Source organism: Corvus moneduloides, chromosome 2 (genome assembly GCF_009650955.1).
Source record: "Corvus moneduloides isolate bCorMon1 chromosome 2, bCorMon1.pri, whole genome shotgun sequence".
Classification (NCBI taxonomy): domain Eukaryota; kingdom Metazoa; phylum Chordata; class Aves; order Passeriformes; family Corvidae; genus Corvus; species Corvus moneduloides.
The window spans coordinates 54,398,919-54,426,846 of record NC_045477.1 but is presented as its reverse complement, the minus strand read 5'-3'; the positions used below and the strand labels follow the sequence as shown (position 1 = coordinate 54,426,846).

Here is a 27,928-nt window from a genome sequence, read left to right as displayed (position 1 = left end):
AATGGAGACTACTCTTTTGTCTTGTGCTTTCCTCTGGGCTGGTGACTCATGCGTCTGACATTTTTACCTAGAAGTTAGCATTATTAAGTTCTTTGGACAAAACCCCCATCTCTCTCGTGCTCAGCACAGACTTGTGTAGAGGGAGAATGGAAGAAGAAGGTGACATAGCCTTTGTTTATAGAAGTACAGCTTGTCCTCTGCTCCAGCACTACCTTACACTAAATATTCTCCAAACTTCGGCTGACTTTATGAGGACAATATGCAGATGCTGGAACTCATAGTAAGATCTATTTCTGCTGTGCCTTCCTGAGAGCACCAAGAAAAGCAGTGGAGTTTTGAGGAAGATGAACAAATAGGGTAGAGACACTGAAGATGAGATAAAGGAGGTCGAGGTGTGGCAGTCCAAAAAAAAAGATACTTGTAAAAAAAGTAATCTCCTTAGGGCCATGAGTCAAAATAAAGGACAGAAGATGGCAATTTATATGAAAACTGGAGGAAGATAGAGGAATGGTGTAACCTTGGATGGTATAAGAGCATTCTCTGCTTTTTTATCAACCACTCTAACCCTTTCTCACATGCTCAAGAGCTTCCTTATCCTCTGCAACCAACATTTGAACTAATGGCTCTAATGGAACTAATATAAAGAGCAATAAAAGAGTTGCAGATTTTGAAGACTACTGAGCATCTGCATTGTCTGTGGACAGTAAGCACTGAAAATCCAGTCAGTTTTATGTGGGAACCTAAGCACAGATGTAGACACCTAACTTTAAATGGATGAGACTGAAAGTGATTGTCTAAATGTAGGATGAGATTTTATTTGATAAATCCCAGATGAGTAAACTTGGCATCTTTGTCACTACTCCATGAACAGAGTTTCTGAAGAATATTTATGGGAGCAACTTCTGGACAAGCTGAGATAACTTGTAAAACTTATTTTCACATCCTTTAAGCAAAGGCAAGTGCTTAAAATTATCTATTTAACTTTTTCCTTTGGCAGACTTGGAATAAAATATTTATAAGTTTTTAGACCTTTTTATTCTTATAAAAAACTTAAGACTTGTTGTGTTCTTTACATCTATGGCATTATCATGGAAAATATCTGGAAAAGAACTATTTATGAGATCAGTCCTGCAAACACAGAATGCTGTTCACAGTGCATGGCAGTACCGTGCTCTGAAGAGATAAAAGTAATGAATAGTGTTGCCTTAGAGTTAAGATGAATGATGCATTTTCACACAATGAATATAACTGCTCCACTGGTTTAATGAAACTCTGTTTTGTCCAGAATCCATATCTAGACCATTTCATGTAAGTCACACACCATTTCTTTGAGCATAAACAACATTCCTCAGACAGGTACCTGCTGATCAGCTTCCTTGAATATCAAGTTAAAGAGAGATGATGAATTTATTCCCTATTCTCCGTGGAGTGGCATTTTTTTACATGCTGACATGCTGTGATGAGCACTTTATGATGCATAGCAGACTGGCTCTAATACCACTTGATCCTTCATAAATTAAGAGGCAAGAGGCAGCAGCCTATCGTGTAACTCCATTACTGGGATTTGGATTAAGAGTAGCTTGCACATGTTATTGTCCTTCTTTTAGCTGCTACATATTAGGTGCCTTGAGAATAGCTTTTGGAAACCTTTTCTCAAGTCATCCCTTTACTGCCCATCTGGGCTCTCTGAAAGGATCTATTTGCCAGTGAGCTTCATGGGCCCCAGTCTCGGGGAAAATCCAGCAATCAGCAGAGAAAAGGAGTGAGTTTAGAAAGAAACTTTTCTATTTCACATCCATCTGCATTGCAAAACCTGATACCGGCTAGTAAAGTAAATGCTTTTATTTGCATCATTATTTCTAAGTTCACCTGTAAAGATTTTACCTGTAATACTCTGGCAGTGACTGCTTTCACAGGACATCTGTTATAGTAGGTATAGCAGCGGGCACAATTACAGTCAGACCTTTCCCTTTCATGTTTGAGAGTTGGTGTGTTTTAAAAGCTTGAAAGCAGCTTGCATACTCCTGGGCTATGGAGGCTTCCTATGGGTTATGGGGCTTTCCGTGTCAGCACACCCCTCCCAGCCTGGGTCACACTGCCCCTGGACACCCGGCAGACCGGCCATGTGAAATTTTATAGCAACCAGTAAAATAACGGGTGAGCAGAGAAATGAGAGTTTAGCCCTCCTCCTCCCTCTGCCACAACAGAGGAGCCAGAATGATACTGTTATTGCAGCTGTGGCCCAAGGGAAACAAGGCAGAGGGCCAGTGGGACTAGTAGGGCTGTGCAGAGCCAGGCCGAATCCTGTAGCATGATGGAGAGAGGATGCATTTCAATCTTCCTGTCATGAACAGGACCTTCTTCTTCCTGAAAGACAGAATGTTTAAATACAGATGGGTTTCTTTTCACTTTGATTTGTGCATCAAACAGCTTGGAGCTGAGAGGTGCAATTGGCAGCTTTGATAGTTAGATGTTGCCTCTGATGTGTCTTCTACAGTGATCTGTGTACAGGATGATGCCTAAAAATCACTGGGGGACAGCTCCTGGCAGCTAGTGTGGAAGTCCTGGCAGATTCACCAACAAACTTTGTTACATCAAAACCCCTGACTGAGGCATATCGTAGCTGAGGATAACAACCATTAGATGCTTCACCACCTATACAGTGCAGAATTCCACAGGGAGTGAAATCAGGGTGGAACTGCTACCAAGACAGCTTTCTTGTTCCGTTAAGATTTTTTTCCTCACTACTAGCTATGTGATTCTCCTAGAACGCTGCTAGAATGTGTAGTAATCACAAAATCAGCCACATTTCTCATAGCCAAACTGTTGGCACAATAAGAAGTGGGATAAGTTCTGATCCACTTTGTACACTTGTATGATCCCTGGCCTTCTGACATATCAAAGTTGCATCCTGAGACTAATCAGGGAAATATCATTAGAATTTTGTCCTGTCCTTATGCTTTTCTTAAACGTCTGCTTCTGGCTACTGAATGTAATAGATGCTGGGCTAGATGGATCTTGGGTATGACCTAGTACAACTATTCTAATAGTCTCTAATAAAAGAAGATTGCAGAGCAGTTTGAAGGAAAGGCACTCGTGCTTCAGTGATGGGCAGCCACCCAAAACACTAAGGTAGATGGAAGGCAATAAACTGTGGAGATAAGCAGATGGCTCTCAGGCTACAGAATGAGTTTACAACCAATACTAATGGTCTTAAGCTTTTTTATGAACTTCTTGCAAAATGCCAGAGCCAGCTATTACATGTCTGAGCTTCTTAAACATCAAAGATATTTTTAAAAGTTGATTTATGCAAGCCAAAAAAACTTATGTAATTTTCAGTTAAAACTTGCAGACCACAGAAATAGCATCCAAATTTCTTTCCTAATAATCCTTTCTGGCTAATGGATTTTTGGGCCAAGTTTCTGCCCTTTATACTTTTATTTGGCCCCGTCACAATTTTGCAAATCTTTCAGTGCAGTTTGAGAACAGCAGCTGAAGTGAAATTGAATCTGGGCTGCTGGGGTCCTGTCCTCTGCCTTGGAGGAGCCATCCACTGCCAACCATGCTATTCTGTCCCTCTCTGTTATCTTGCTACTGGACTCGGTGCAAGCAGAAGTTGAGTCTGTCCAGGAAAGTAATTTGTCTGAGGATGAACCATTTCTTTCTTTTGCTAGGTTGGTTTTCAGTCAGATCCTCCTCAGCTCCCTGAAATTCTCCAAGCAGTGTGGAGACAAGGAGGTGCACATGCACACTCAGGGACAGGAGAGAAAAGCAGATGTGCATCCTCCCTTTAGCTGAGTGTTAGCTGCTGAGTAGCTCTGCTGCTAGCAAAAGAATGAGACCTCCTGGCCCTGTGGGTCACTGGATGATGCAGCTTGCAGGTTTAGTTGAGACCTTTGATACGATCCATAAACTCTCAGAAAAGACCACCCAAATGGATGGTACAAATGGATGAACCAGAAAATTGGGAAATTTTACATTCTTTCAATGATTTACCGGCTCTGATAAGATATTAAAAAACTGCCTGGCCCACATTTTGGGGCAGAGTGTTTCTATTAAGTCCCAGTGATTTTATTCCTGTGGTTCCTGTACAAGACTCTGCTTTCATTCCTTGCCAGGTTTTGGTAGAATCATAGAATCAGCATCACAAAAACATTGAATCCTTTGGGTTGGAAAGGACCTTAAAGATCATTTAGTTCCAACCCCTCTACTATGGGCAGGGACAACTTCCACTGCACCAGGCTGCTCGAAGCCCCATCCAACCCAGCCCTGAATATTTCAGGGATGGGACATCCACAAGCACAGGTTTATATCAAGCACGATTTCTCTCTCACACTTGCCTCTCCCCATGCTGATCATCAGCAGTGATGCTCCTGAAACAAAACACTCATGTCTCACGATTCATTAGCAATCATTGCCTTCTAATATTCTCAGCACAGGTACAGAGATCACATATTCAAGGCTGCTCTCGACATGAGAGAAGGGATACAGCAGTCATAGCCTCAGTCTAATAAGGGAGGGGAAAGGAAGGCTGGGGAAAGCCACTGGACACAGGAGCTCCTACACCAGCCAGAGCAAGTGGGACTTTAACATCTCCCTCTACACCAGTAAAGCTACTCCTGCTTACAGATCTCGGAAGCGGAAACAGAATCAAATATTTTCTAGCAAAAATTGCTTACATTTTATTTCTCTGATCTACTTCACTGTGTTTACCACTCTTTAGATTATGCATAAAACAGGCATTCCTGATGTTGCTTTGATAAGTCAGTTGCTAAAATTCACAGCTACTGGATGAAAAGTTTTAGTAAAAACATTTAAACCTAATAGAACCATCTGACTGCCAATCTTACGATAAAAAAATTGTATCACAGGTAATTCAAAACTTATTTTTTAAAAATGTGGTAGAACAATTAAGAAATAAAATCTCACTTGGAGATCCAACAGTGTTTTAAATGTAGCTGCTTTCCAGAGTAAAATTTTTTACTGTCATGACCAGCTGCAAAGGATAAAAAACCTGAAGATCATTTTCGCTTTCAGAAGAGTCTACATGTAAAAGCTGCTGTAATATTTACTGCTGCTACCATAGGGGCTTAATCTTTCCTCTTTGAACACCAATGGGTACAGGACAGGTCCTTGAAAATAAATGTTTTCTCTGCCTTGTAAAGTACATTATTTCATGAAAAAAACTTCATTTAATAGGAGTTGCCATGGTTTCCAATATAGGAGTGCTTTTCTGAATATAATAATCATTCACTGAGTATATGTGAAGGGTTCAGGATGCTCACCAGAAGCCAGAACTGTCTCACTGACCTCATAAAAGTGACAGCAAGTCCATTGTCTGCTTTCCTGGTATACTTTTCACACATGTGGCACCCCATGATGCTGGCTAGCACTTCTTTAAATGTGTCAACTGAAACATTTCCACTGTGCTTTAGTGGATGTGTGCCAGTACACTCTTAACACTTCCATCAACAGAGAAACAAGGCAAACACTTGAGCATCACCAGACTTCATACTCTAGCTCAAGCACTGCCTCCCTACCTCAGCAAGTCCACAGAAGACAACTCCATACTCTGTCAGCCAGCACAGATCAGAGTAGTCTCTGGCCAGGTGGGCTAAGAGTGCCTGGAAATGTGCAAGTTTGTAGGTGCCTACCCACCCATTGATAACTTGAAAGCACCTCTCTAATCCCAGAGAAGGTGGAGATGGCCTTGGATTGTGCTGGCGTACTCTCTTCTTGCAGAGCACCAAAGAAGAGGTGCAGTGTAACACTACCAGCTGAAAGGGGAACTCAACTGCATGATCTCCACATGCCTTCACACAGCTGTGGCACATAGCCCTTGTTCACCAGGCTTTCCACCTCCAGGGCTGCCCAAACTGGTGCTAAGCCCTTCTAGGTTCCTTCACACCAGTAAGGGCTGGGTCAAAGTTTGGAGCAAAGGCTCACCTCTCACGCTTTATCTACGATGTCAGTAGGGGCGATTGATTCAGCACTGCCTGGCACAGAGCCACTGCCCTAACATCCAAAGCTGAGTGTTGATCCTGGCACTTACATGCAGCAAACCACTGACTACATCCGCTGGAATGAGAGCAAGATTAATTCCTAATGTCCATAACACAAAGTCACTTTGACTTTACTTCCCCTGGCAAGGGCTTTCCGTCATGCAGCTTGGTCAAGCCTCCAACCAGAAGCCTGCACACTGATGGGGTGCAGCTCTGCTTCCCCTTGTACTCCCATAGAGTTCTGGGCTTCAGGATGATACTGAAAAAGACTCCAAATAGTCAAGTTTTTATAGCAGTTGTTACTGAGTGCTAGAATTTTCCATAAAAACATGAATGTACTAGAATTCGAGTTAAAAAGAGCAATTTGCTTATAAAATGAATATTTGTTGTACTGTACCATGAGCTTGGGTAGGAGTGTGTGTGCTACAGTTTCATTTGAAAACTTAAAAGAGTGGGACCTGGGAACCAAGCCCCCCTACACTTCACTGAAACCCTCGCCTCGGTGCTTTGAAGAAACAGCTTTTTATTGCATAGTTGTATTTTACCTCAAAATTGTAGAATTTTAGGAGGTTGGGTGTCTGGCTTGAGACCCACCACAAATGAAACTGACCTTATCATAACCTTTAAAATCCAAACAACCCAACAGTCTATGTGAGAAACTGCCACAAGTATTTTGGCAACATTTACCAGTCTAAAAGTCAGCCTTTTAGGGCTGACCTAGCATGAAGAGTGAACCACATGCCAAGCCATAATTCTCCTCCTCCTTCCAAAACTGCAATTGTCTCATTTTTTTCTAAACCACAACCCAGTGCTTTAAGTCCAGCAGTGAATGTTAACAAAGCCTTGACCTGCAGAGGGCTAATTTCCACAGGGACCATTAAAGGAGAAAAACTTTTCTATAAATGCCAGATTCTGTAAACTGAGAAGTTCATCACTGCAATACCTAGAGTAGTGTGTAAAGTGCCAGGAATGGAATCCAGAACCCCTTATTAGAGGGTGAGATTCTGCCTCCAGAGTCAGGTAGCAGAGGGTGGACAGAGCACAATTTGAAAAGTTTTATTTGGGAATGAAAAATCCCATCCTTTAGCATCTTTGTTATTTCTTTGTCTATGGTACTGATTCCTCTGCTAAGCCAGGTTCTTGGTCAGTCTCTCAAAAGCTAAGAGGACTCTCTATAGCGTAATGCCAGAAGGAACTGCAGTGGCATCTGTCCCCTTTTGTTTTGGAATTACACAGAAAGGGGAGAGATCCCAAATGCTGCACGAAAAGAATTGAGTGCTTTTCCCCCCAACAGAAGACCCCTATCACCAGAATTTCAGTCACATGAAAAGGGACGCATTTCTCTCCTCTCTCCCTACCCTACTACACTCTTTTGCTCATATTCCATCCTCACGGCTGGTTCAGGAAAGATGATACTCCAGCAGACAGAACTCAGGGAGCAGAAAAGATATTGAAATTTGAATCCAAGTGTGGATTCATCATGGAAATGGATGCTTTTGCCTCCCCTTCTGTTTTCGTCCAGGTATGATCCTTTGTGGTTCATCTTTCAGCGTTCCAATCTGCCTTTCCTCAGCTGGAGGTGGCAGCTATCGCTCTCCTGCACCGTGCTCTCAGTTACTAAGACTACTGTGTGATGAAGGAGGAGGAGGTTCTGCTGCCTGCATTTGCTTCTGTGAGGACAGAAATTATACCAGATGGAAGTTGCAGTTAGGAGGTGCTTAACTTTGCTGATACAAGCTAAAATATTTAACCTTGGGCAATTTGCACACACAGCACCAGAAACATTGGAATTTTCCTTTGAAAGGTAGACACCTAATTAGCCACTGCATAGGAACTTATCATGATAACAGATTTGAACACAGTCATAAAAATTGGCTTTTCATCCTCTTTAGGTACCTTAGGTCCTATTTTAGATCTGGATCTAGGCAAGTTGGAGCAAGGCATCTTCCTGCAGAACTGACATTCATTTCACATCCTCAGCGTTTGGTTTTGACAACAGACTGCTTTACTTTTTTGGCATCTTTGAAGATCCAAAGTCTCCTGACACTTTTGTGTCTGAGTTCTTGCAATCACTGCTATTAAATCAAGGGCTTGAAATTTGAGGGAATTTAACTTAGAAATATTTTCACTATTATCTTTGTCTTTAAACTGATATCACAGTCTCAAAAGTATAATAAAGTAATTAAAACTTCTTTTTTTCAAGAAATAGAGAGGACCTAATGTGAAGTACAGGTAACAGAGAAAACCTAAGTAAGGGCCAGGAGTTAACACCTCATTCATTAAAATCTTTTAAATGCTTGGAATTTAATGCAGAGAAGTCTCCTTTTCACCATAATTACGTGAAAGACCAGAATAAAACAGAGTTAAATGGGGCAAATATATAAATAAGAGAACCTACAGTTTGCGGTAGCTTTACTTACTATCTTAATTATATATTTCCTTTGAATGTTTCTTTTTTCCTTCCCTGAGACAGATGGAATAAATTAATCTTAAATGCAGCATAAAATCTATTCCAGATCCCCTCATATGCCAGTGTTTAAACAAAACTAACTAGAATAATAAAAGTCAGAAATGGAAAAGATCTATTAGCTGACCACCTAAAATTTTATATACAGAAATGTATCAATTTAACTAAACCTATTTATAAATATTTAAGGAGGTTTGGTTACATCTTAAATCAGTTCAACAGTGGCTAGAGTCAGTTTATTTCGCTTTGAAGCCACTCTTAAAAGCAAATAAAAGTGACCTGCTTTTAAGCGCAGTTGCACTAGCTAAATAAATGCATGTGTGTAGACTAAGAATCAGAGACACAAGCAGGTCTGTCCAATCCTGGCAACAGAGACTACTGATACCACTTTTGCAGGGCTCAGGGTCGTCCGTGGCCATTGCAGTGATGGAGATGTTGTTTACCCAAAACAGAGGCCCAAGTTCAGAATCAAGAATTGTTGTCTCAACTTTGCCTCTCTCTAGCCTCGAGGGAATCTCTTAAAGACATGCTGTATCTGAAAATATTCACACCTCCTACCTGAATGTGGGGATTCAAATTTTAGCAAGCTGGGAACCAGACAAGCACAGCATTTTAGTCCCAGTCCTAAAAGAAACGGTATGAATTTAATTTTGTGAGTAAATTGTTTTGGATGGCAGTTTACCAGTCACAAAGAATAGACAAGGTTGTTTCCATATGTTCTGAATTACTATGTAGGTGCCTGTACAGGACTGTTCTATATGAGCCCCATTTACAGCATTTTGTCCAAACTAGCTTTTAACAACTTGCTGGGGGGAGGATGGAAGAGAGGTTATTAAGGGGGCTTATTCCATACTTAAATCCTTATATTTATGGGAATGTTAATGTGAAATCCTCCACATAAAATGAGAAATCATTTATCTGCTTTCAAAATGACATGTATGCAAACCTTACCAGATAATCAAAATAGATCAAATACCATCTTTCCTATACTATGATTTTTTTTTCCTTAATTCTTGATGAATAGTAGAAGCTGAAAGTTTCCTCCAGAGATCTCTGAAGACACACAGTGGGTTGACCTTCTGTGATGCTGAAAGGCCACAGGACAGCAAATGAATTCAGTGTCATCTCTCCAAGGTGGAGCAACAGGAATTCACCAGTTACGTAATAAGAATTTTGGGGTTTGGCACCGACTGCTTGTTCCTACAACATGGCAACACCACCTTCACAGCTCTTCCCAAGATGTTCTCCTTTCCTTTGATTTCACAGAGGTCCTACCCAATCCAGATTAATTTAGAGAACCGGGACCATGCACTATTGGATGCAACAGTAGCATGAACTATACCCAGCCTGTCAAACAATGCTAGGTGTCACTATTAATTTGTGCTACCATATACAACTTCAGAGACCACTGGAAGGCTTGAAATGAGGGACAACAGTGCCATGCAATGTAGAGATGGATATAAAAGTACTGGTGGCAATCTAAACCAGTTTAGCATTTCTTACACCAACAGAAGGTTGTTTTGTGTGGTATGTTTTTATATTCTGGTCAATTTTATGTCTTAAATGTCAACATTTTCACTATTGTTCTTCTTTCTTGTAAGACATACATAATAAAAGGTATAAGAAAATATTTTTTTTATTAAAAAACCTCTTTTTTTACTTCTGATCACTTTCTGCAAGTGGCCATTTCCTGCAGCTGATAGAAATTTGGTGGTTGTTAGAGATTTTTGAAGAGAAAATTCCAACTCCAAGCATTTTCCACAAAATATTAAAGGAATTAAATCTACTCCAGTTATAGAGTAGATTTAATTGTCCCACAATATCTACATTTTGGGGAACACAGAGCACCCCATCCCAATTTTGTGAAGAGACAAAAAGCTGGTCTCCCAGGCTGGAGAGCCAAGATTACAACTCAGTTCTGCCCTCTCCTCCTGTAAAATCTGCCCCAGATTGAATGACTGAGTAGATTAAGGGAAGACTTCTTTTCTTTTTTTTTTTTTTTTTCCCTTTTTCTTCGGTTGAGCGAGATCTTGGTTCACACCTACATGGGTGGATATTTGTATTTCTGTAGATGATGGAGAACGAGAGAGGTGTTCACATCCAAATATAAAGTAAGTAAACATGCATGACATGACACAGGAGCGCACTCACAACTTTTCCCTTCACGCTCTCGGTATAGACACTGCCACTCAGCTTTCCTACATCAGGATTTCCTCACAGGCAGCATTCAAAAAGCCTCTAATGCTCCCTTTACATCATTACAGAAATTCTCATCGCGTTGGAAAACCACCCCTTGCCCGTTTCTGTGTGTAATTTTAAAATTATTGTATTCGATGTAACGAACAAGTGCCAGGCAGTACTGCGGGAGCCTAGAGAAAGCTCAGCACAGTGAAAGACTTCAAATAAAAGGCTTTAACAGCGGATGCTCCAAGACCAGATGGATTGTGAGGACGTCCATACATCCAACAGTCTCTCTTAACTTCCACTGGACACGGGGCGCTGCACCTTTAGCCCTGGAAACACCGAAGTGCCACGGTGAAGGCGCTGAAGCCGTTCCCGAGGCAGCAGCCCTGGCACACGGTGTCCCGGCGCGGCTGGCAGGTTTTCCCGGCGGGCCGGGCGGGAGCGGGCGAGGCGGGCGGTGCCTCCCCCGGCGCGGGGCGGGGGCCGGGCCGGGCCGGCGGAGCGGGCGCTGCTCCCGCTCTCGCTGCCTTCGCTGTCGCACACGGCGGGCGGCAGAGGCGGCAGCACCGCTCCCAGCGGGGGCAGAGCGGGCGCGGAGCGTCCCCGCCGCCGCCATGGAGAAGCAGCCCGGCGGCGAGGACGAGTGCGTGGACTCGGGAGCGGAGACGGGCGGGTGAGTGGCGGGCGGCTCCCGGGCTGGGGCGCGGCGCAGCTCCCGCCGGGCTGCACTTGTTGCCGGCGGCCGCCGCCGAGCGCGTCCGGGCTGCGCTGGGGCTGGGGCTGCGCTGGGGCGGCGGGTTCGTGTCCCGGGCAGAGCCTCTCCCCTACAGAGGGGGCCGGCGTCCCGGCAAGCGTCCCGCTCGGCGCCGGGTCTCCTTGCCTTGCCTTCCCTCCTGCCGTCCTGGGGCTCGGTCCGGGGTGACCCCCGGGGAGGCGGGAGGCACCACCCTGCTCCGGCTGTCCCGTGGAGTTCGCGATCCCCTTCTGTGAAGCAGCGGAAAGGTCCCCACCGTCCTCTGCTACACACGGGAGGAAGACGCGGAGAGATCGTGGTTGTGGGCTTTAAGTTTGAGCTCCAAAGCACGTTGTGATGGCTCGGCGGTGCGGGCCGCGCTCAGCTCCGCGGGCTGTAGGTGCGCTGGTCAGGGCTTGGTGCCGCGCCAGCCCCGTATCTCAGGGATAGTACGGCCGAGGATAGTCCGGAAGCATGTCCAGCAGGACTGTCCTCGCCTTCTGGCAGTGACACCCAGGCAGCATCAGGCAGAGAGAGTTGACTCCTCAGAAGGACCATTAAGAGCCATCTACAAAAGCAAGTTAGATTTGTAGGCACCCTGAAATTGGGTTGCTGTTGTCATGATATTCATCGTGCTAGCCTGTGAACTGCAATAAACTTTGCTGATAGTGTTATATCAGAGTCAAGGAGAAAAACTTTTTTTTTCCCCTGACTTCATGACCCTACTGCCAGAGGTGTGCTGTGTTTGTTAGCTGTATGATTGGTTTCTCCTAAGCTAATGAAGCTGCAAGGATGATCCATGGGATTTCCCATTCAGCTCACACCTTCAGCCCATCTCTGCGGGAGAAAAAGGGAAGTGCTTTCCAGCCCGTCCTACATGCTGCTGCCATGGCATCTTGTCAGGAATGGCAGTGAGCCTTTGCTCCTTCTCTGGCGCTGGAAGGGCAAAAGGAGGTTACATGCTCCTGTTAAGGCTGTTCTTTCCTGAGACTTCCTTCTCCTCCCTCCTTGCTCCTCCAGCTGTTTCTCTCCAAGCTCCTTGCCTGGTGAATCTCCTTTGGCCTCTAGTCTGACACTTGCACAATTGTAAAGCTAATTCTTTGCACAGTGGTGTCAGGTGCACAACACCACAACTCAAGTAGCAGTATTACAAAATAAAAACCTAAAAGGTGAAAATGGCATGTGGTAATCTTTTTCATACATCCAGCTAGTAATTCATACAATTTTTTATCTTTTCTGTAGTCTGAGAGGTTAAGGACTTTTCCTATCCCCCCAACAGTGAAAGCTTTAAAATATTTTATATGACGTAAGTTCAAAGGAAAAAATCCAGGCCTCTTTTCTAGATATAGGTTAGTCCCCATTAGGGAATGTGAGTAACGGGAAGACAAAGTAATCAGTGAACTCATGACTGGTTCAAAGCTCAAAAACCCCTTGATTGGTCAAGTCACTCTTAATTTGCTGTGTTTATCTGGAATGGAAAGACCTGGGTTTCCTTGGGACGGGCACTTGGAAAGATTTTACCCAGCTGGTGACATTAGCCTTTAGACCTCAGTGACCAGCGTGACAGCTGCTTGTGTCTGGTGTTGATGAGGTGCTAAAGCTGATGATTTTATGAAGCATCTCTGTCCCATGAGTGGCAATGGAAAGTATAGGTTGGTGGAAGAGTCCATCTGAGGAATTTGAACAATGACATATGGCAATTAATAACTGCAGTGCTTTGCACTGAAGTTTATTTTGAAAAGCAATGGGTCTCTGCATTTCAATTATTATTTAAAGTTTTGTTTAGCAGCTATTTAATTCTGATAAACATGTTGCGTATGTCTCTTTCACAATGTTTACATTTCAGCTTTCTCACCAAAACACCTGTTCCCAGCACTTGCTTTTCCCTGTTACCAGAAGATCCACTGTTTGCTTTGTCTCAGTCCCATCACAGCTATTGCTAAATTGAACTGTATTCCTTCTCCTCCAATTACTCAATGGAAAAAAAAAAAAAAAAGAAAAAATTAATTAACTATTTTGAGCTTCAGCCCTCATCCTCTGAAAGAATAAGGAGGAACAACTGTCAGAGTAATTCAGTAACAGTTTTGCATGGAGTGGTCCCTTTCTGTCACTCAGGGAACAATAGTGGATAGTGACTGTAGTAAATCCAGGCGCTGCACGCCCTTGTCATCTCAATGATTGTACGTAATGATGTGTGAGCTCTTACACAGAGCCTGAGCTGCTGAAGCTGCTTAGAGCAGCTAACAAATTGAACACATCAAGTACTCCACAGGGCATATGTTCCTTAAGGTTTTGTTGTGGCTGCCAGCTACAAAAGCAGGCAAAACTCTGTGCTAAAGGCAAGATCAATTACAATTCAAAGCCTTCATTTTCCTAATCCTTTGGAAAATATGTTCCTCTTACTGCATTTGCCTTGGTAAATAGGGTTGGCAAAGAGTTTGCTGAAGAAAAATAGCATATTTGGAGTTCCTGAATCCAATAAGAATGGATTGAGCTGGTGTTGTCAAGAACCTAAATAAAGGGTGTAGAACATATAAGCCAATTAGTTTATATTGGCTGTTTATTAATGAGATTTGAAATAGTTTGACCATCCTTGATCTGAGAGACTTTGCCTATACAAGTTGTATCTTCTCAGGAAACATATTTTGGGAGTTGTTAGTATAAAAACCTGATTTCATGTGCTACTGAAAATTTTTAGCCCAGAAGTATGAGACACAGAGCTTTCCCTGGTAATAGTTTTAGTAGTTGATTTGTACTTTAAAACCTGTAATTTTAGGAAGAATAAAATAGTCTTTCTTTGGCCTTTTATTAGAAAGTAAACAGAGAGGAAAAACAAGTGGAAGAAAGATATTGAAGGGAGGAGAAATGTAGAAGTTTACAGAACTGTAGTTAAATGGTAAAGAAAAAAAAGCAGGAAAACCAATATTAAGTTACTTAAAATTAATTAGGAATATAAATTTTAAAGTTTTCTTCATTTTACAAGCCATGCAAATGCTGTTATTTTACTGTCTTTGAATAGCAGAGCAAAAATGACAAACTAAGACAATTTTGGAAGTTGTTAGGCATGACTAATTTTGAGGCAATGAGACAGATTGGCTACCACTGGTATCAAGGACAAAGCATCAGATTAATTCACTGCATCCAGGACCGATATCCCAAGTGAATGTGGAAAAACAGGTAGTTTCTCAGTTGTAAAGTCCTTAATTTTTTATTCCTGAACTTTTATTCGGTCATGTTATTAGAGTCATTCTCAAGGAATGCTCTCTCTTGTTTATCAAGCATGCAGGCGTTAACTGAGCATAACATTTCAATGAGATAGCTGGCATTAATGAAGATTTCAAATACATGACAGTTCCTAGCAGAAGTTTACTTTTTCACTTCAACAGCTGTAAGAGCCCACGTCTTAAAAGGTGCACACTTTAATCATTAGCTTACTGATTGTCTCAAAGTTTGCCTAAACACATAGGTTTTTTCCTCACTTTAAAGTCATTTGAAGTTTTGAGAAGTTATGACTTTTAATTTACTTGAATTTGCAATTTATCCACTTGTATTTCAAATAAATTTTTAATCTTTTTAGAGAAAGTGGGCAGACATTGCTGAAGTACCGGGTGGGGAGGTTTTTTGTATAGTAAGTTTAGAATGTAAATATTGATGATGCAAACTGAATTAAACAGCAGTTAATTCTTGAGTATTTGATGAATTTTAGGAAGGAAGGTTTTACTGGTTTTTTGGTAGTAGGTAACAGCAAAGAAACAAGATCTAGAGAAATCCACTGCAAAAGAGAGAAATGAGATGTTTGAAGTTTATGACACTGTACCATGCAGCAGCTATTTGTTATATTTAGCAAAGTCCATTGCTGTTTGGTTACAGTTAATTTTCACAGTGCTTGTTCCCTCCTTTACATTTTCTCCTGTCTCTCATTCCTCACATTAATTTTGCAGAGATTATGTTATTTTTTGACTGTGCTATGCTTGTTTGTTGGTTTTCCTTATGGCTCTCCCTAGCTGCATGTGTGATTCTGGCCAAATCACAAATTATTTGAGCTTCTGTTAACTTCTCTCTTAAACAGACCAAAAAAGCCTTTCTGTGAAAGGTGTGAAGTTCTAAGTAGAAAATATACTTGTTAATAGAAGACAAGGCAGCCTATAAATATAAATATATATATATATATATATATATAAAGTTGTACCCCACTTAGAGGTAAAATATAAGGAATACTGTAATCTATGTGTGTCCTCAGTCAGAATGGGTCACTTAAAATATCAAATGGATAGTTGAATGGTTTATTGGGGTGAGGTTGCTTTCGTATCTCATGTTTCTGGCTTTAAAGGATTCAACACTTACAACTTTGTATGGTGGTCCTTCAAAATGATGTGTCAGTCTCTGTCAAACTCTCACATGTTTCATCCATCTATGAGAAACTCTCGGGAACATGAACCACTGATGTTGAAAGCTATCATAAGGCTTATTTTTACCTTGGGGTTTCTTTTGTTTCGGTTTGGGGTTTTGGGGGTTGTTTTGTTGTGGGTTTTTTGCTGATGCTTTCACTTCATATATAGACCCATCAGTCCAGATATGTCACGGTATTCAAGTCATCTCTGATTTGACATTCGAATAATGTAAAGTTGAGCTATTTGTCACAAATTGGGGTTGAGGTACCATTTCTAACCAGATTTACCCAGTGAAGTGAAGCTGTTTGGTTGAATCTCGGGGCAGGCAGACCTGCGAGTGCCAGGCGCTGGAGCGAGGCACAGAAGGCAAGGTTGAAACAGACTTTAGATCACATTCTGGAGGCCATGAGCTCTGTGCTGATACCCGTAATGTTTAGGTCCCAGCACACAGCGAGGTTCACCTCATCTAAGTGTGACTGTGTGAAGGTTTGATGTTTGGTATGACTTAGGCTTCTTGTGTTGTTAATTAAGAGAACTGGGATCTCGGGGGATAAGTTAGGCCCTGGCCTTGGATGGGTAGATACATGCCACCTGGTATGTCCCTCTGGGAGTGCTCTGTGAGGGAGTGGTGAGCAGGCTGTGCAGCCAGGTGTGCTCACTAAAGCACAGGGCAGTCCTGCCTCATCAGGTGCTTTCTGGAAGATGACAAACGACTTTCATCTTTATACAAGGATGGTGTCTCTCATGTGGGGTCTCAAACACTGCTGTAGGTAATAAGCTCCTGAGGGTAGTGGTTAGAGCTGCATAATGGAAATCCCTCATCTGACTTTGTCACTCTACTAGAAATCCAGAGCAAGGAGTTTAGATACAAGTTGCTCTGAGTAATTCCATTTCAGTCATCTTGATTGCACTAGTAGAACTACAATGAGGGTAACAGATTTGGGCTGGTATTAGGGAAGGAGACTGTAATCTGACCTGCAGGAATTTGGTGAGAAGAAACCCAAGGCAGAGCTATAAAGCCAAATCTTCTCATTCATGCATGGGGCTTTAACTGCTATAAAATATTCCCGTGTGCCCTGTGGAGCATTTTCTGAGGGAGGGAAGGCAAAGAAGCTGTTGAATACAGTTCTTAATATGAAACAGTTAAAATGGGCCACAACTCTAGATAGAGAAGGCGTGGGCAACGTGAATCCAGCAGGTGGCATTCCATCTGTCCTAGGCAAGCCAAGGATGCAGAGAGCAGAAGAGATTGTAAACTTTCCCCTACTTCATTTTGAGGGGTGGGATTAAGGAGCCCTGTCAATGGAGACCATGAGCATATTGGGGTGTAGTATTATGTTAGAATTACTTGAGATGTGTTTGTTTTACGCAGCAGGCTGCCTCTGGAGATGCTGCACAGCTCAGAGACCTTGGTTCCAGCAATGCCAGTGCATTAAACAGCACATAGGGGTGCCCCTGAGCACAGGACAGAGTTGCCCATATTGTTGAATACTTAAAATGGTTGATGGCATCAGTTTGAATGGGGCCATCTAGCTCTCTCCCATGTCTTTCCTGGGTATGTTTTACCATGAGCCAGAGACTTGTTTTGGCACGTTGCCATGGTTCAGGGATCATTCCCAGCAGACCACTTGCCAGTATGGGTTGGAAGGTGAGAGGTTTTACTGGTACAGGTGCAGACTGTTTCATAGCACTTGGCCTCAGTCCCAGGCAGTTCCCTTGGGAGTGTTTGTTTATGGCTGTAGCTGTTGGTGCTGTAGCTATGTTAACGTGGTGCTGTGCCACAGCTGATCAGTGTGCCCAAGGAACCCAAGCACACTGTGGTGCTGGAGTAGCTGCATTGCTTGTGTGAGCCAGAGCTGGGAAATAGCCGTGTTCTTACCTAAAGAAACAGGCTTAGAGAGTTTTTATGTACCACACTCAGCAAGTGCAAGTTGCACTAGCAGTTGCTTACTGGTGTTCAGTGGAATACTTCCATCTCGGATATATTGAGGCTCCGTATCACTAATCAGCAGTGGGTGGTGCACACAGATCTCAGAGGATTGTTCAGTATCTTTTGTGCTCCTGATGCTCTTACCATCTCTGATAATGCACAAGTCTGGTCCTTCAGTGGGAACTGAGGTCCCATCTTTATCACAAGCTTCTACATTCCTATTTTAATGTCTCTTGACATCTTCACAGCTCCTCTTTGCTTTTATGCTGCCCATTGAGCACACATTCTTTGCAGACTGATGTGTCTTTTGACTGAGCTATAAGCCTTCCTTTTCAGTACCTCACACTGTTTCAATACACTTTTTGATAATTTTTTTTCGCATTATGTGCCTATAAAGGGAACAGTCTTCTATTTGTTCACTTTCTCTAGTGGATGTTTTATTCCTTTTATCTACAATCTAACATCTGTCAGAGGAAATGGCTTGCTGCAAGACCATGTAATAGGCCTGGAACCTCTGAGCCCCAGTGTGGTCCCAGGTGTCACCATTAAAGCACATGAGTGTTTTACTCTTGAGTTATCCTACTGAGAAAATCCTCTTCCAAGGGAAATGATAGAAGCCAATACTCAGAATGTTTAAAATAGGAATCAAAAGAACAGAAAGGACCACAGTTACCTGATGTCCAGAGAGCCTATATGCCCCAAGAGATGTTTATTTCAGTTCTTGGTTCTTCTAATGCATGATTTTGTCAAAGGGTATGTTGTGTGTGCTAGTCTAAAAAGCTTAAGAGTTATACTAACTTCAGAATTTAGTGTCCTAAATAGCTGACCGTAAGAAAAAGAAAATTAATTTATAAGCCACTTACCAATGCTTGCTTGGAATCTGAATGGTTTCTTCTAATATTTTGAGAATATGAACGATTTTACTAGCACTGGGTTTTTGTTCTCAAGGATGAGATTCAAGACAAAGAAAGGAGCTGGAAGGAGGACAAAAGGTGATTCAAGTTGTCCCTGAGAGCACACAGAGAGACTCGTATTCGTCCCATTTGGTTTTATACACGTGGTCTAGGGTTCCACGTTAGAAGTGTGGTTTCTGTAGGCTTCTTGTCTACACAACAGCTAGGGAGAGATACTTCAGACCTCTCTTTTTATTGACAATAGAGGGAGCTTAGGGAGGGTACAGCCCTCATTTCGGTATCTGAGGTTGACATAAGCCTTTGAGCTTAATTACCCTTTTTTTTTAATTATGTGGATGTCAGTTATGCAACAAACATGAACTAAATATTAGCTTGAAGCATATTACAACTACAAAAGATCTCCTGCAATACAATTTTAAAGCCTATTAAAATGTGTCTGTGCAATTAGTCTCCAAGCACACTTTTGTCTCCTCCTTTCTCATTCCCCATCTTTTTATTTTTCCTCTTGTTTTATTTTTCAAGTCCTGCATGTACATAGACTGCTACTCCCTCAGTTCAGGACTCATTAATTCTCCATGTCCTATAATGTGCCTGTGGCACTTTGGGATAATAAAATAACAGTGTGAAGTAATAGAATGCTGTTCCAACTTGCAGTAAGCAAAAGGCAAAATGTTGTCTCGCTTCCATCCAAAATACAAGCAGTGCAGATTCATTTTGAATTAGCTGCCAACTGCTGAACACAGATACATTGAAGGACAGCCCCAGGCTGTTTTCAAACAGAAGTGCAGACTAAATGAATCCTTGCTTGGGGTGCTTGGAGGCAGCTGGATGTATATTGCTTGCCTCTAGCCTTATGAAGAGTGACATGTTACACCGTTTTCACACCCTTTCAAATATACATGGTGCCAAGTGACACTGATGTGACTTGCTGCTGAAAATACTATGTGGTTTTATGGCCTGCATAGCACCTTAGCCAGCTGCTGGCATCACTTCCCCTTGGTCCCTGCCCAGAGCCAGACCGGTGATGTGTACAGCAGTAGGAACAAGAAGGTCTCCTTCTCTGCTGGTGATGATGTCAAGGTGTTAGAAAGATAAATTAGAATTTATCAGTCAGTAGAATTGCCTGGTTAAATTTTAGGGCTTGACATGCTTCAGTGGTCTCAGACCTAGGGGGAGGTTAGCAAAGCTTGGGGAGAGGGATGTGCTGCTGATAGTGGGCGCAAAGAACGAAGAATTCACAGGCCACAAGGACATTTGGCAGAACTGACAAGATAAGGAAGAAACTAGCAAAGCCAGCTAATTTCATCAACTGTGCTGAAGTTGGCTCTAACTGGGTAGAAAGCAATTTTGTCGGGGGAGATCATGACCATCAGCTCACAGCCCACTGACTAAAGAAACCCACTGACTCAAGAGACAAACTGATCATTGGCATGGGAAGTGAGAGAATCATGTAGCCAGTCAAAGGCAGAATATTGATCAATAAGAGAGCTGTATGACTGGTAGCCAATGAACCCTGACTTCTTTGCTTGCTAAAATATATGAGTGGTGTCAAGATTGGGGAACCAGCCTGTTGTGGGCCACACCAGCTCCCTGCTTTGCACAAACTAGATGAAAGAAATGGGAATACCTCGTCTTGGTGTGTAAATTGGTGCTGCACACGGGGCAGTGAGCCCACATTCGGGAGAACAGTGTCATTGCTGCCGCTGCCCTTCCCAGCTACCTAAGGGTCCTGGGGGAGTTTGGTTGAGGGGTAGCACTTGATTCATGGAGGAAGTGCTGTGGAGCAGCTCTGTATCGGGTGACTGAGAGCAGCTGCTAATGACCTAATCCTGTGGTCTCTGCCAGTGGGATAAAGATGTTTCCTTGCTCCTTGGCCTTATTAAAATGGCTGGAGGTACAGGGTTAGCAAAAGAGAGCAAGCAAGGGAGAGCTGCAAGCCCCCATCAGCAACTCTTCCCCGAGCATTGCCCAGATATTTTCCAAAAACAAAGAAAACCTCATGGCACTTGATGGCATTGTTGGATCTTTTTTCATGAGTTTTGTGAAAAATTCAGGTTGTGTCATCTTTCACTGGTCCAGTGGGATTGGCAAGAAGAGTTTGGGGTAGTTCCTCATGGTCTTCTCACCTAAACCAGTAGTTTTAGCATCTGAGCTGCAGAGTAGTGAGTGCAAAGCACAGGGCTGTGAAATGTGGGGACAACTGTAATTGCTTTGTTTCTTCTGCAGAGATATGTCCATATTAAAATCAAAAGCAGGTACTATAGATAAGTGGGGTTGATGTCCTTTATTCCCTGGGATGCTTGAGAGCCTGGAGTATGAGGGTATCCTGAGAACATGCTTAGATGGTATCTACTTCCACACACATCTCTCAGGAGTCAAGGCTCATGTGGTTCCTTTAATTTAAAGCAATGTTGCAAACTTGCTGCAGCTATTATATAAAACAAGCATTTAGGTTTGAATCCAAGAGCTGTGTCAGGGCTCCCTGAACACTTTGAACTGTTGTGTTCAGGGCACTGCAGGGCACACGTGCCATATGTTTATGGTGGCAGGGTGCTCTGGTGCATGAGGTCTGTTTTGGGGACCCAGCAAGTGTGAGGGTAGAGGAGGCTGTGTGACTATGAACTCCAAACCCAAACATTCAAACATCATAGGTAGGGCCTCAGCAATGGAAATGATTTTTTTTTTCCTTAAATATTATGCGATGGCATATTTTTTTTACCTTATTATTTCTGAGTCTTCAGGACATAAATGGGCTATGTTTTAATCAGCTCAGAATGGGGTTTTCAGGAGTTTGGGGTTGTATGCAGCTGAAAAATTAATTACACTGTTGCTCAAAATACTTAACTGCTCTGACTTTCTCACAGATAATCCAGTATGCACTGAACTAGAACCAATGTCTGTACAGTTTTATTGAGATGTCTTCAAGAGGAAAATGGTCTACTAAAGCAAAAAGCTTTGTCATCTAAATGTTTACATCTTGGCATTCTTTTTTCTTTTCCTTCACTGCCAGTTTTGACCATAGAACTATAAAAATTCTGATCTTCAAATAGAGTTCTCTTAAAAAGAACTCCAAAAAAATCTGCAGAGCTGCATTTAGAGGACATAAAGCGAGGAAGGAGAGGAGCTGAGTTGAAGTCTAGTAGACTTCTAACCTGTGTCTGAAGCAGATTGTTTCTTCCTTATGGAGAGCCTTCTGAGCTTTAGTTTTCACACCTAGAGTTAGGCAGCATGAATAACTCCTAGATAAAACCATAGTTGCTTTACTCATTATACTTACATATTTTCAAAATTCATGTGAGATGCCAGTGTTTCTGAAGCAGTGTTCAAAACCTGTTCCAGTTATTCTCGTAGCACAAAAATAGTGCTAAATGGGCATTAAACTATTTCAATAAACAGTGTGTGTCAGTTTTGGTAATTTTTTCATTATCTCTTTTAGATTTAATACATTCTAATTAAAATCTTTGTCTTACAGGTCTGAGTACAGCCGCATGTCCTCTACCAGCAGTGAGTATAACTTTGAGATTTTTTTTTTTAATGGATTCTTATATTTTCTTTTTTTCAGCTTGCTAATATTTATTAACATCAACCTGGTGTTATTGACAGCGTTCGCTTTGACACAGTAAAGCCCCCATTCCTTCTCTTCTTGGATCTATGTCTAGAAACAGTATAGAAAATTTAACTGTTTGAATATATATGACCAAAATACCAACCATGTGTAAAGTCCTAAATATTGGCGCTCACAAGGATGCAAGGCAAAATTAGAACAAAATCTGTAGACACTATGTGGGCCAGTGTGAATGGACCCTCAGGCCAAAGGAGTTTGCAGTGATGAATGTCATTAGAGCTGGGGAGTACAGGAATAATTGAATGTTTATTGTAAGCTGATGCCAACAAAGCCCTTCAGAGCAACTCTGGTGAAGTTTTTTTTATCTCAGAGATGGTAGATGCTCTAGTAAGTGCCACAGTCATTCTAGATATTTACAATGCCAGTTGATTTTTAGGTTATCCAACTGACGACAGACAGATTCCTATGTTTGGATTATTTTTTTCTTTATTTTTCAGCAATGCAAAATGATGATTTTTTTAAGCAACATGGAACACTTCGTCACTCCAACCACTTGCTTATTTGTAGAACACACTGCATCTGCAGCACTTTGAAATGCAATAATGCTTATTCATGCATGATTGCTAGTATCTCTCCTTGTCCAAGTGCAAAGTGATGTCTGTCTCCCTCATTCACACATTGACATGAGCTTTATTTATGCCAAGCAAGCACATCAAAAATTCCTAGATGACAAGTTGTGTTTTATAATCTGGATCTTTAAGCACCATGAAAATCAGAGGGGAAGAAAGCTGTCAGTTTTTCTCATTCACACATTCTGGCTGAAGTGTGGAGAGGGTTATTTTCCGTCTCCCATGGTCTTCACTGAAGGGCTTTTATTGATTTCAACAGGAGCTGGATGAGACAGCATTCGTAATGTCTGACTCGTGAGCTGATGTGACTAGCAAGGAACTTGCTGTCTTTCCTCCATCTGCTCAGTGTGTGTGTGTGTGTCTGAGAAAGAGAGACTTTAGTGCAGGTTTTTCCTAAATTCCGTTGTTTAAATACATTTCTGGATTCTCACTGTCAGGCATAATTTTTGAGATGATTGGGAGGCAAAACCCAGGCAATCAGCTTCTCTGTGATAGTGAAAGCATATTGGATTTGCCTGGTTACACCAGCTGTGTGGCACACCGCCTTCTCAGCTCACAATTTTGGATGATGGCTTGGGGAATATGCTGCCAACTTCCTCCACTTTTTGGATGGTGACTCATACTTACTTGCTTAAAGGAGGCAGAATAGTTCAAAAGACAGGGTGCAAGTAGAGTATTTCTCCTTTTAAAATTTGGTTTCAATCCCTTAAAAACTTTGCATGACTGCTGCACATGTTACAAATAAAGGTAACAAATTACATTTGTAAGTCTTGGTTTTTATTACATGAGGGTTTCTACGGGGAATGAATCTTTTGTTACGTGGCAGCTACAGTGTGTCATGTTAACTGTGGTCTCCTCAGTGTCTTGCTGGCCACTGCTGTCCCGTGTATGTGGCAACTGCAGTTGGGTTTCAACACCAATAATTTGTCAGTACAAGGAGGTATTATCATTCCAGCAAAGACACACAAGTTCAGGAGACAGAACAGTCTCCTTCTTTCTCTTTTCTGCTTCCAAGGCAAATTATAGTGATACAGCTTCACAAGTAGCAGTATTTAACTTTGCCTTTTGAGAGGTTTGTGTGGCTGGTTTGGTCAGACAGTGCAATAGTAACAGAAACAGTTACATAAAAGAGTTTTGATAAAATAGAAATACTTTTGTGTCAGAGGGTGGTAGTCAGTGGGTACATAATGCATTTGAAAAAAAAGGTTATTGGAAAAGACAGATTGATCTGGACCTTTTAATTTCTTTGGGGAAAAGATTCAATAAGTGGTATCTTTCACGGTACAGAAAGCAGTGTAGGTAATGATGCTGTTAGGCCCTAGTGTAACACAAAATAAGCTGTTGTAAATTAAGAAGGAAAGAATCTCCATTACCTGCAGCTGCTTCACCTGAAGCTCCTGTTCTAATGGAGTTTATCTAAATCAGAAGGATTACAGGCTAATTTGTTTTACAGGGGTCCTATTTGGTGGTACCAGTGAGGCTCCGATTTCAGTGTTTAACAAATGAATGATCTTTTCACTTTCTGGATGAACTCCACTGGCCAACGGTTTTGCACAGACACGCCAAGAAAAGGTTAAAAAAGACTTAGCAGGTGAATCAGCTACAGCTTCTTCTCTTGCAGCAACCGAGCAAACTGCAGGACTTTGCCCCAACGCAAAGTTGTACAGGAATTCCAGAGCCCTCAAATCGGGAGTAAAACCTCACTGGCTGTTAAATGGCAGTGGCAGGCTCATTCTGTGCATGTGTTTATTTCTAGTACTTTTTTTCCCAGAGCACATGGCAGCAGCTGTTGTGGTCAGTGTACTGCTTCAGCAGTTCAAAGCCCTGCCTGCTGGATTGGTTGGACCTTGGGTTTTGGGCAGCCTCTCACTTCTTTTCCTCTTTGCCCTTGTGTCCCAGGTTCAGATAACCAGAAATGCTTTTTACTGGCACCATTCATCTAATGTTTCTGGTTTTGTACAGCAAGTAATGTGGGAAAGAGTACCAAAGTTTGCAGAGTGTGTGTGTTTCTGCAAGAAAATGCAGCAGGTGTCTGCCGTGCGGGCTCTGGCTGTTGTCAGGGTGACTGTGTGCCACTTTGTCTTGTCTTACTGAATTGAGTAAATGGGTCATGCAAACCTGTCTGCTGGATGATGCATTTGGAGGTATTACAGCTTTCAAAGGTTCAGCAGTGTGATTTCAGTGAAGAGAAATGTTTTGTTTTGTTTTGTTTTTTAACCTGAATGCTGGTGTGTGTAGTTACTTCTTCCTTTGTTCTTTAGGAGGAAGAGTGCTTTGTCTTGTTGGGATGTTTTGCCTGTTGGTGTACTCTTCATTAATTTAGGAAGTGTATTAACCTTCTTTTTCCTCATATTTTCAATTACCTTTTCAATTATGGTTTTTAATTACCATTAGGGATCCCTAATTCTATATGAGAGAGAATTGTGCTAGGCACTTAATGCCGACAGAGGAGACCTTTACCCAAGGTACATAATGCCAAAATATAAAGACCATAAGTGGCATATGGATCCAGACAGTTGGAATCACAAAGAAGTAATTAATTAGTGTTGGTTGGCACAATAAGCAACAGTCTCTGTACATCATAATTTTAATTATCTTCAGATTGCTTTGAGCTATGTGTTTCAGGGATGATTTTCAACTAGGGAGGAGGAGTTCTGATGGGGGCTGCTTATTGCCTCCTCTGCTTAATCTTTGCATTGATGATAATGGCTCTTCAGAAAGACCCAAACCAGAAATGGATGTATTGAAACAAGACTTTTGTCATTTGTAAAATTCACAAAGGATGAGAGGAACTGGCCTTAAATTGCACCAGGGGAAGTTTATATTAGATATTAGGAAAAATTTCTTCACTGAAAGTGTGGTCAGGTATTGGAACAGGCTGCCCAGTGGAGTGGTGGTGAGTGGTGGGGTCATCATCCCTGGAACTGTGTGGATGTGGTACTTGAGGGTGTGGTTTAGTGGTGAACAGGGCAGTGCTGGGTTAACAGTTGGATTAGATGACCTTAGGGGTATTTTCCAACCTTAGTGATTCTGTGATTTGAAATGTTCCGTACATAGTTTGCCCCGGAGCCAGTATAACTAGGTTGTCTTAGAAATAACTGTGGAAGTGAATGATTTTTTTTTTTTTCCCTTAACCATTTTTAGCTTGGTAAAATGGTAACTACTTGGATACACATTTGTACTGGTCCAGCTAAGTTGGTAAATGAAACATAAAAATGGTCCTATGGGATAAGATGCAAGTTCGTGGAAGAGTTTAGAGCATTTGAAATTGTAGGACCCTGTAGCATGCAGTAGTTCATGTTGTGCTTCTCAGTGAGGTAAAGGGCTTGTCACTCACCTGCTTTGCAGTTGGAAAGCTGGTAATTCACCTTCCCCTGCTCCTCTGCCTTTCCTTTAGCAGCTAGGAAACAATCGAGTCCTTGTAGGGTGTTCGTATTCTTTTGTGGTAAACCTGAGAGCTGGGATATTAAAGTTTTATTTCCATGTTGCACATACCCATGTTCCTAGCCCATGGAATTTCACCCACTTTCTGGTTCTAGAAATTGAACACAAGAAAGTTTGTTTTGGCAGATACAAAATATGTGGGTTACTGCAGATGTTTCTTTTTAATAAATTTTCTGTTTGATATTCTGTTCCTATGCTGGTATAAATTCAGATCTTTGTTTGGGGATTTAGTTAATGTTTGGTCAACATTTAGTCAGCGTCATCTGCATCAGCTCCCCAGGCTTGTGACCTTGTGGGAAGTCCACACTGGAGCAGGCTCCTGCCAGAACCTGCAGACCCTTGAAGAGAGGAGCCCACTCTGGAGCAGGTTTGCTGGCAGGACTTGTGACCCCATGGGGGGCTCACGCTGGAGCCCATTCCTGAAAGCCTGCACCCCAGAAAAGGAACCCACACTGGAGCAGTTTGTGAAGAACTGCAGCCTGTGGGAAGGACTCCTGTTGGAGAAGTTCGTGGAGGACTCTCTCCCATGGGAGGGACCCCCCCTGGAGCCCGGGAAGGACTCCTCTCCCTGAGGAGGAAGCAGCAGAAACAATGTGATGAACTGATTGCAACCCCCATTTCCCATCCCTATGCCACTGCAGGGAAGGAGTTGGAGTATTGGGAGTAAACATAAGCCCAGAAAGGAGGGACAGGTGAGGGGAAGGTGTTTTTAAGATTTGTTTTACTTCTCATTATCCTACTTTGATTCTAACTGATAATAAATTCAACTAATTTCCCAAAATCAAGTCTGTTTTTCTCATGACAGTAATTGGTGACTGATCTCTCCCTGTCTTTAACTCGTGAACCTTTCATTAAATTTTCTCTCCCCTGCCCAGCTGAGGAGGGGAGCAACAGAGTGGCTTTGGTGGGCACCTGGTGTCCAGCCAGGGCCAACCCATCACAAGATGCCTTGTAACAAAAGCACATGGGGAAATGACTTCCTGTTACTTGTGTCATTTCAAAATCTGTCTTCAATGAACTGTTAAAGGCAATGAAAACTAACCAGCTGCAGGAAGGGGAGTGGGTCTGATTTTGGCTTTGAAACATCTGTCACAAAAAGCTTGAATTTCATAATACAGTTGCCTACTTTAGGTTAGTTCTGACTGATTCTGACCCAGGCACTGCTGGACTGGGTATCTTCTGTTTCTCCAAACAACATAATTTAATGAGTGTGAGGATATAATTATATTCTTTTATTGCTATACGAAGATACACTGTAGTATATTGTTTCTTATTTCCATAGAGAACAGAGATGCTTTTACAATGGCTGGCAATGAGCTGTATTAAATACAATTATAAAAACAATCTACAGCAGGCTTGCTAGCATCATACTGCATTTCCAGAAGGTGTTATTATAAAAAGCAGACTAATTAAAGTATGAGGAAAAATGCAAGAGGAAATTGGACCCAAATCATGTAGAGTCTTAGCCTGCAGCATCTGTCAGTGTTGCAAATTCAGGTGTTTTATAGAGTAAGAAATCTGAAGTGTCAGCTCCTGTGGAAAATAAAGCTGTGGAAAATATAATACATCTTCTACATATCTTGCCTGGCTCATGTTAGGATGCCAGGGATAAAATGCAATGCTACTTCCTACTGTGGCAGAGTGAAGAAGGAAAATGTCACTGTTGTGT

General features: G+C 42.2%; 1 protein-coding gene across 1 annotated transcript in view; it reads left to right on the top strand.

The window, feature by feature from the left end:
* Positions 1-11,148: 11,148 nt before the first annotated feature.
* FAM124A (family with sequence similarity 124 member A) overlaps positions 11,149-27,928 on the top strand; it is a 39,448-nt gene continuing 22,668 nt past the window's right edge. The window contains exons 1-2 of the mRNA XM_032099710.1: positions 11,149-11,326; positions 22,094-22,125. Coding sequence (XP_031955601.1) covers positions 11,268-11,326; positions 22,094-22,125 — 91 coding nt within the window. The 5' untranslated portion in view covers positions 11,149-11,267. The remainder of the gene's footprint in view (positions 11,327-22,093; positions 22,126-27,928) is intronic.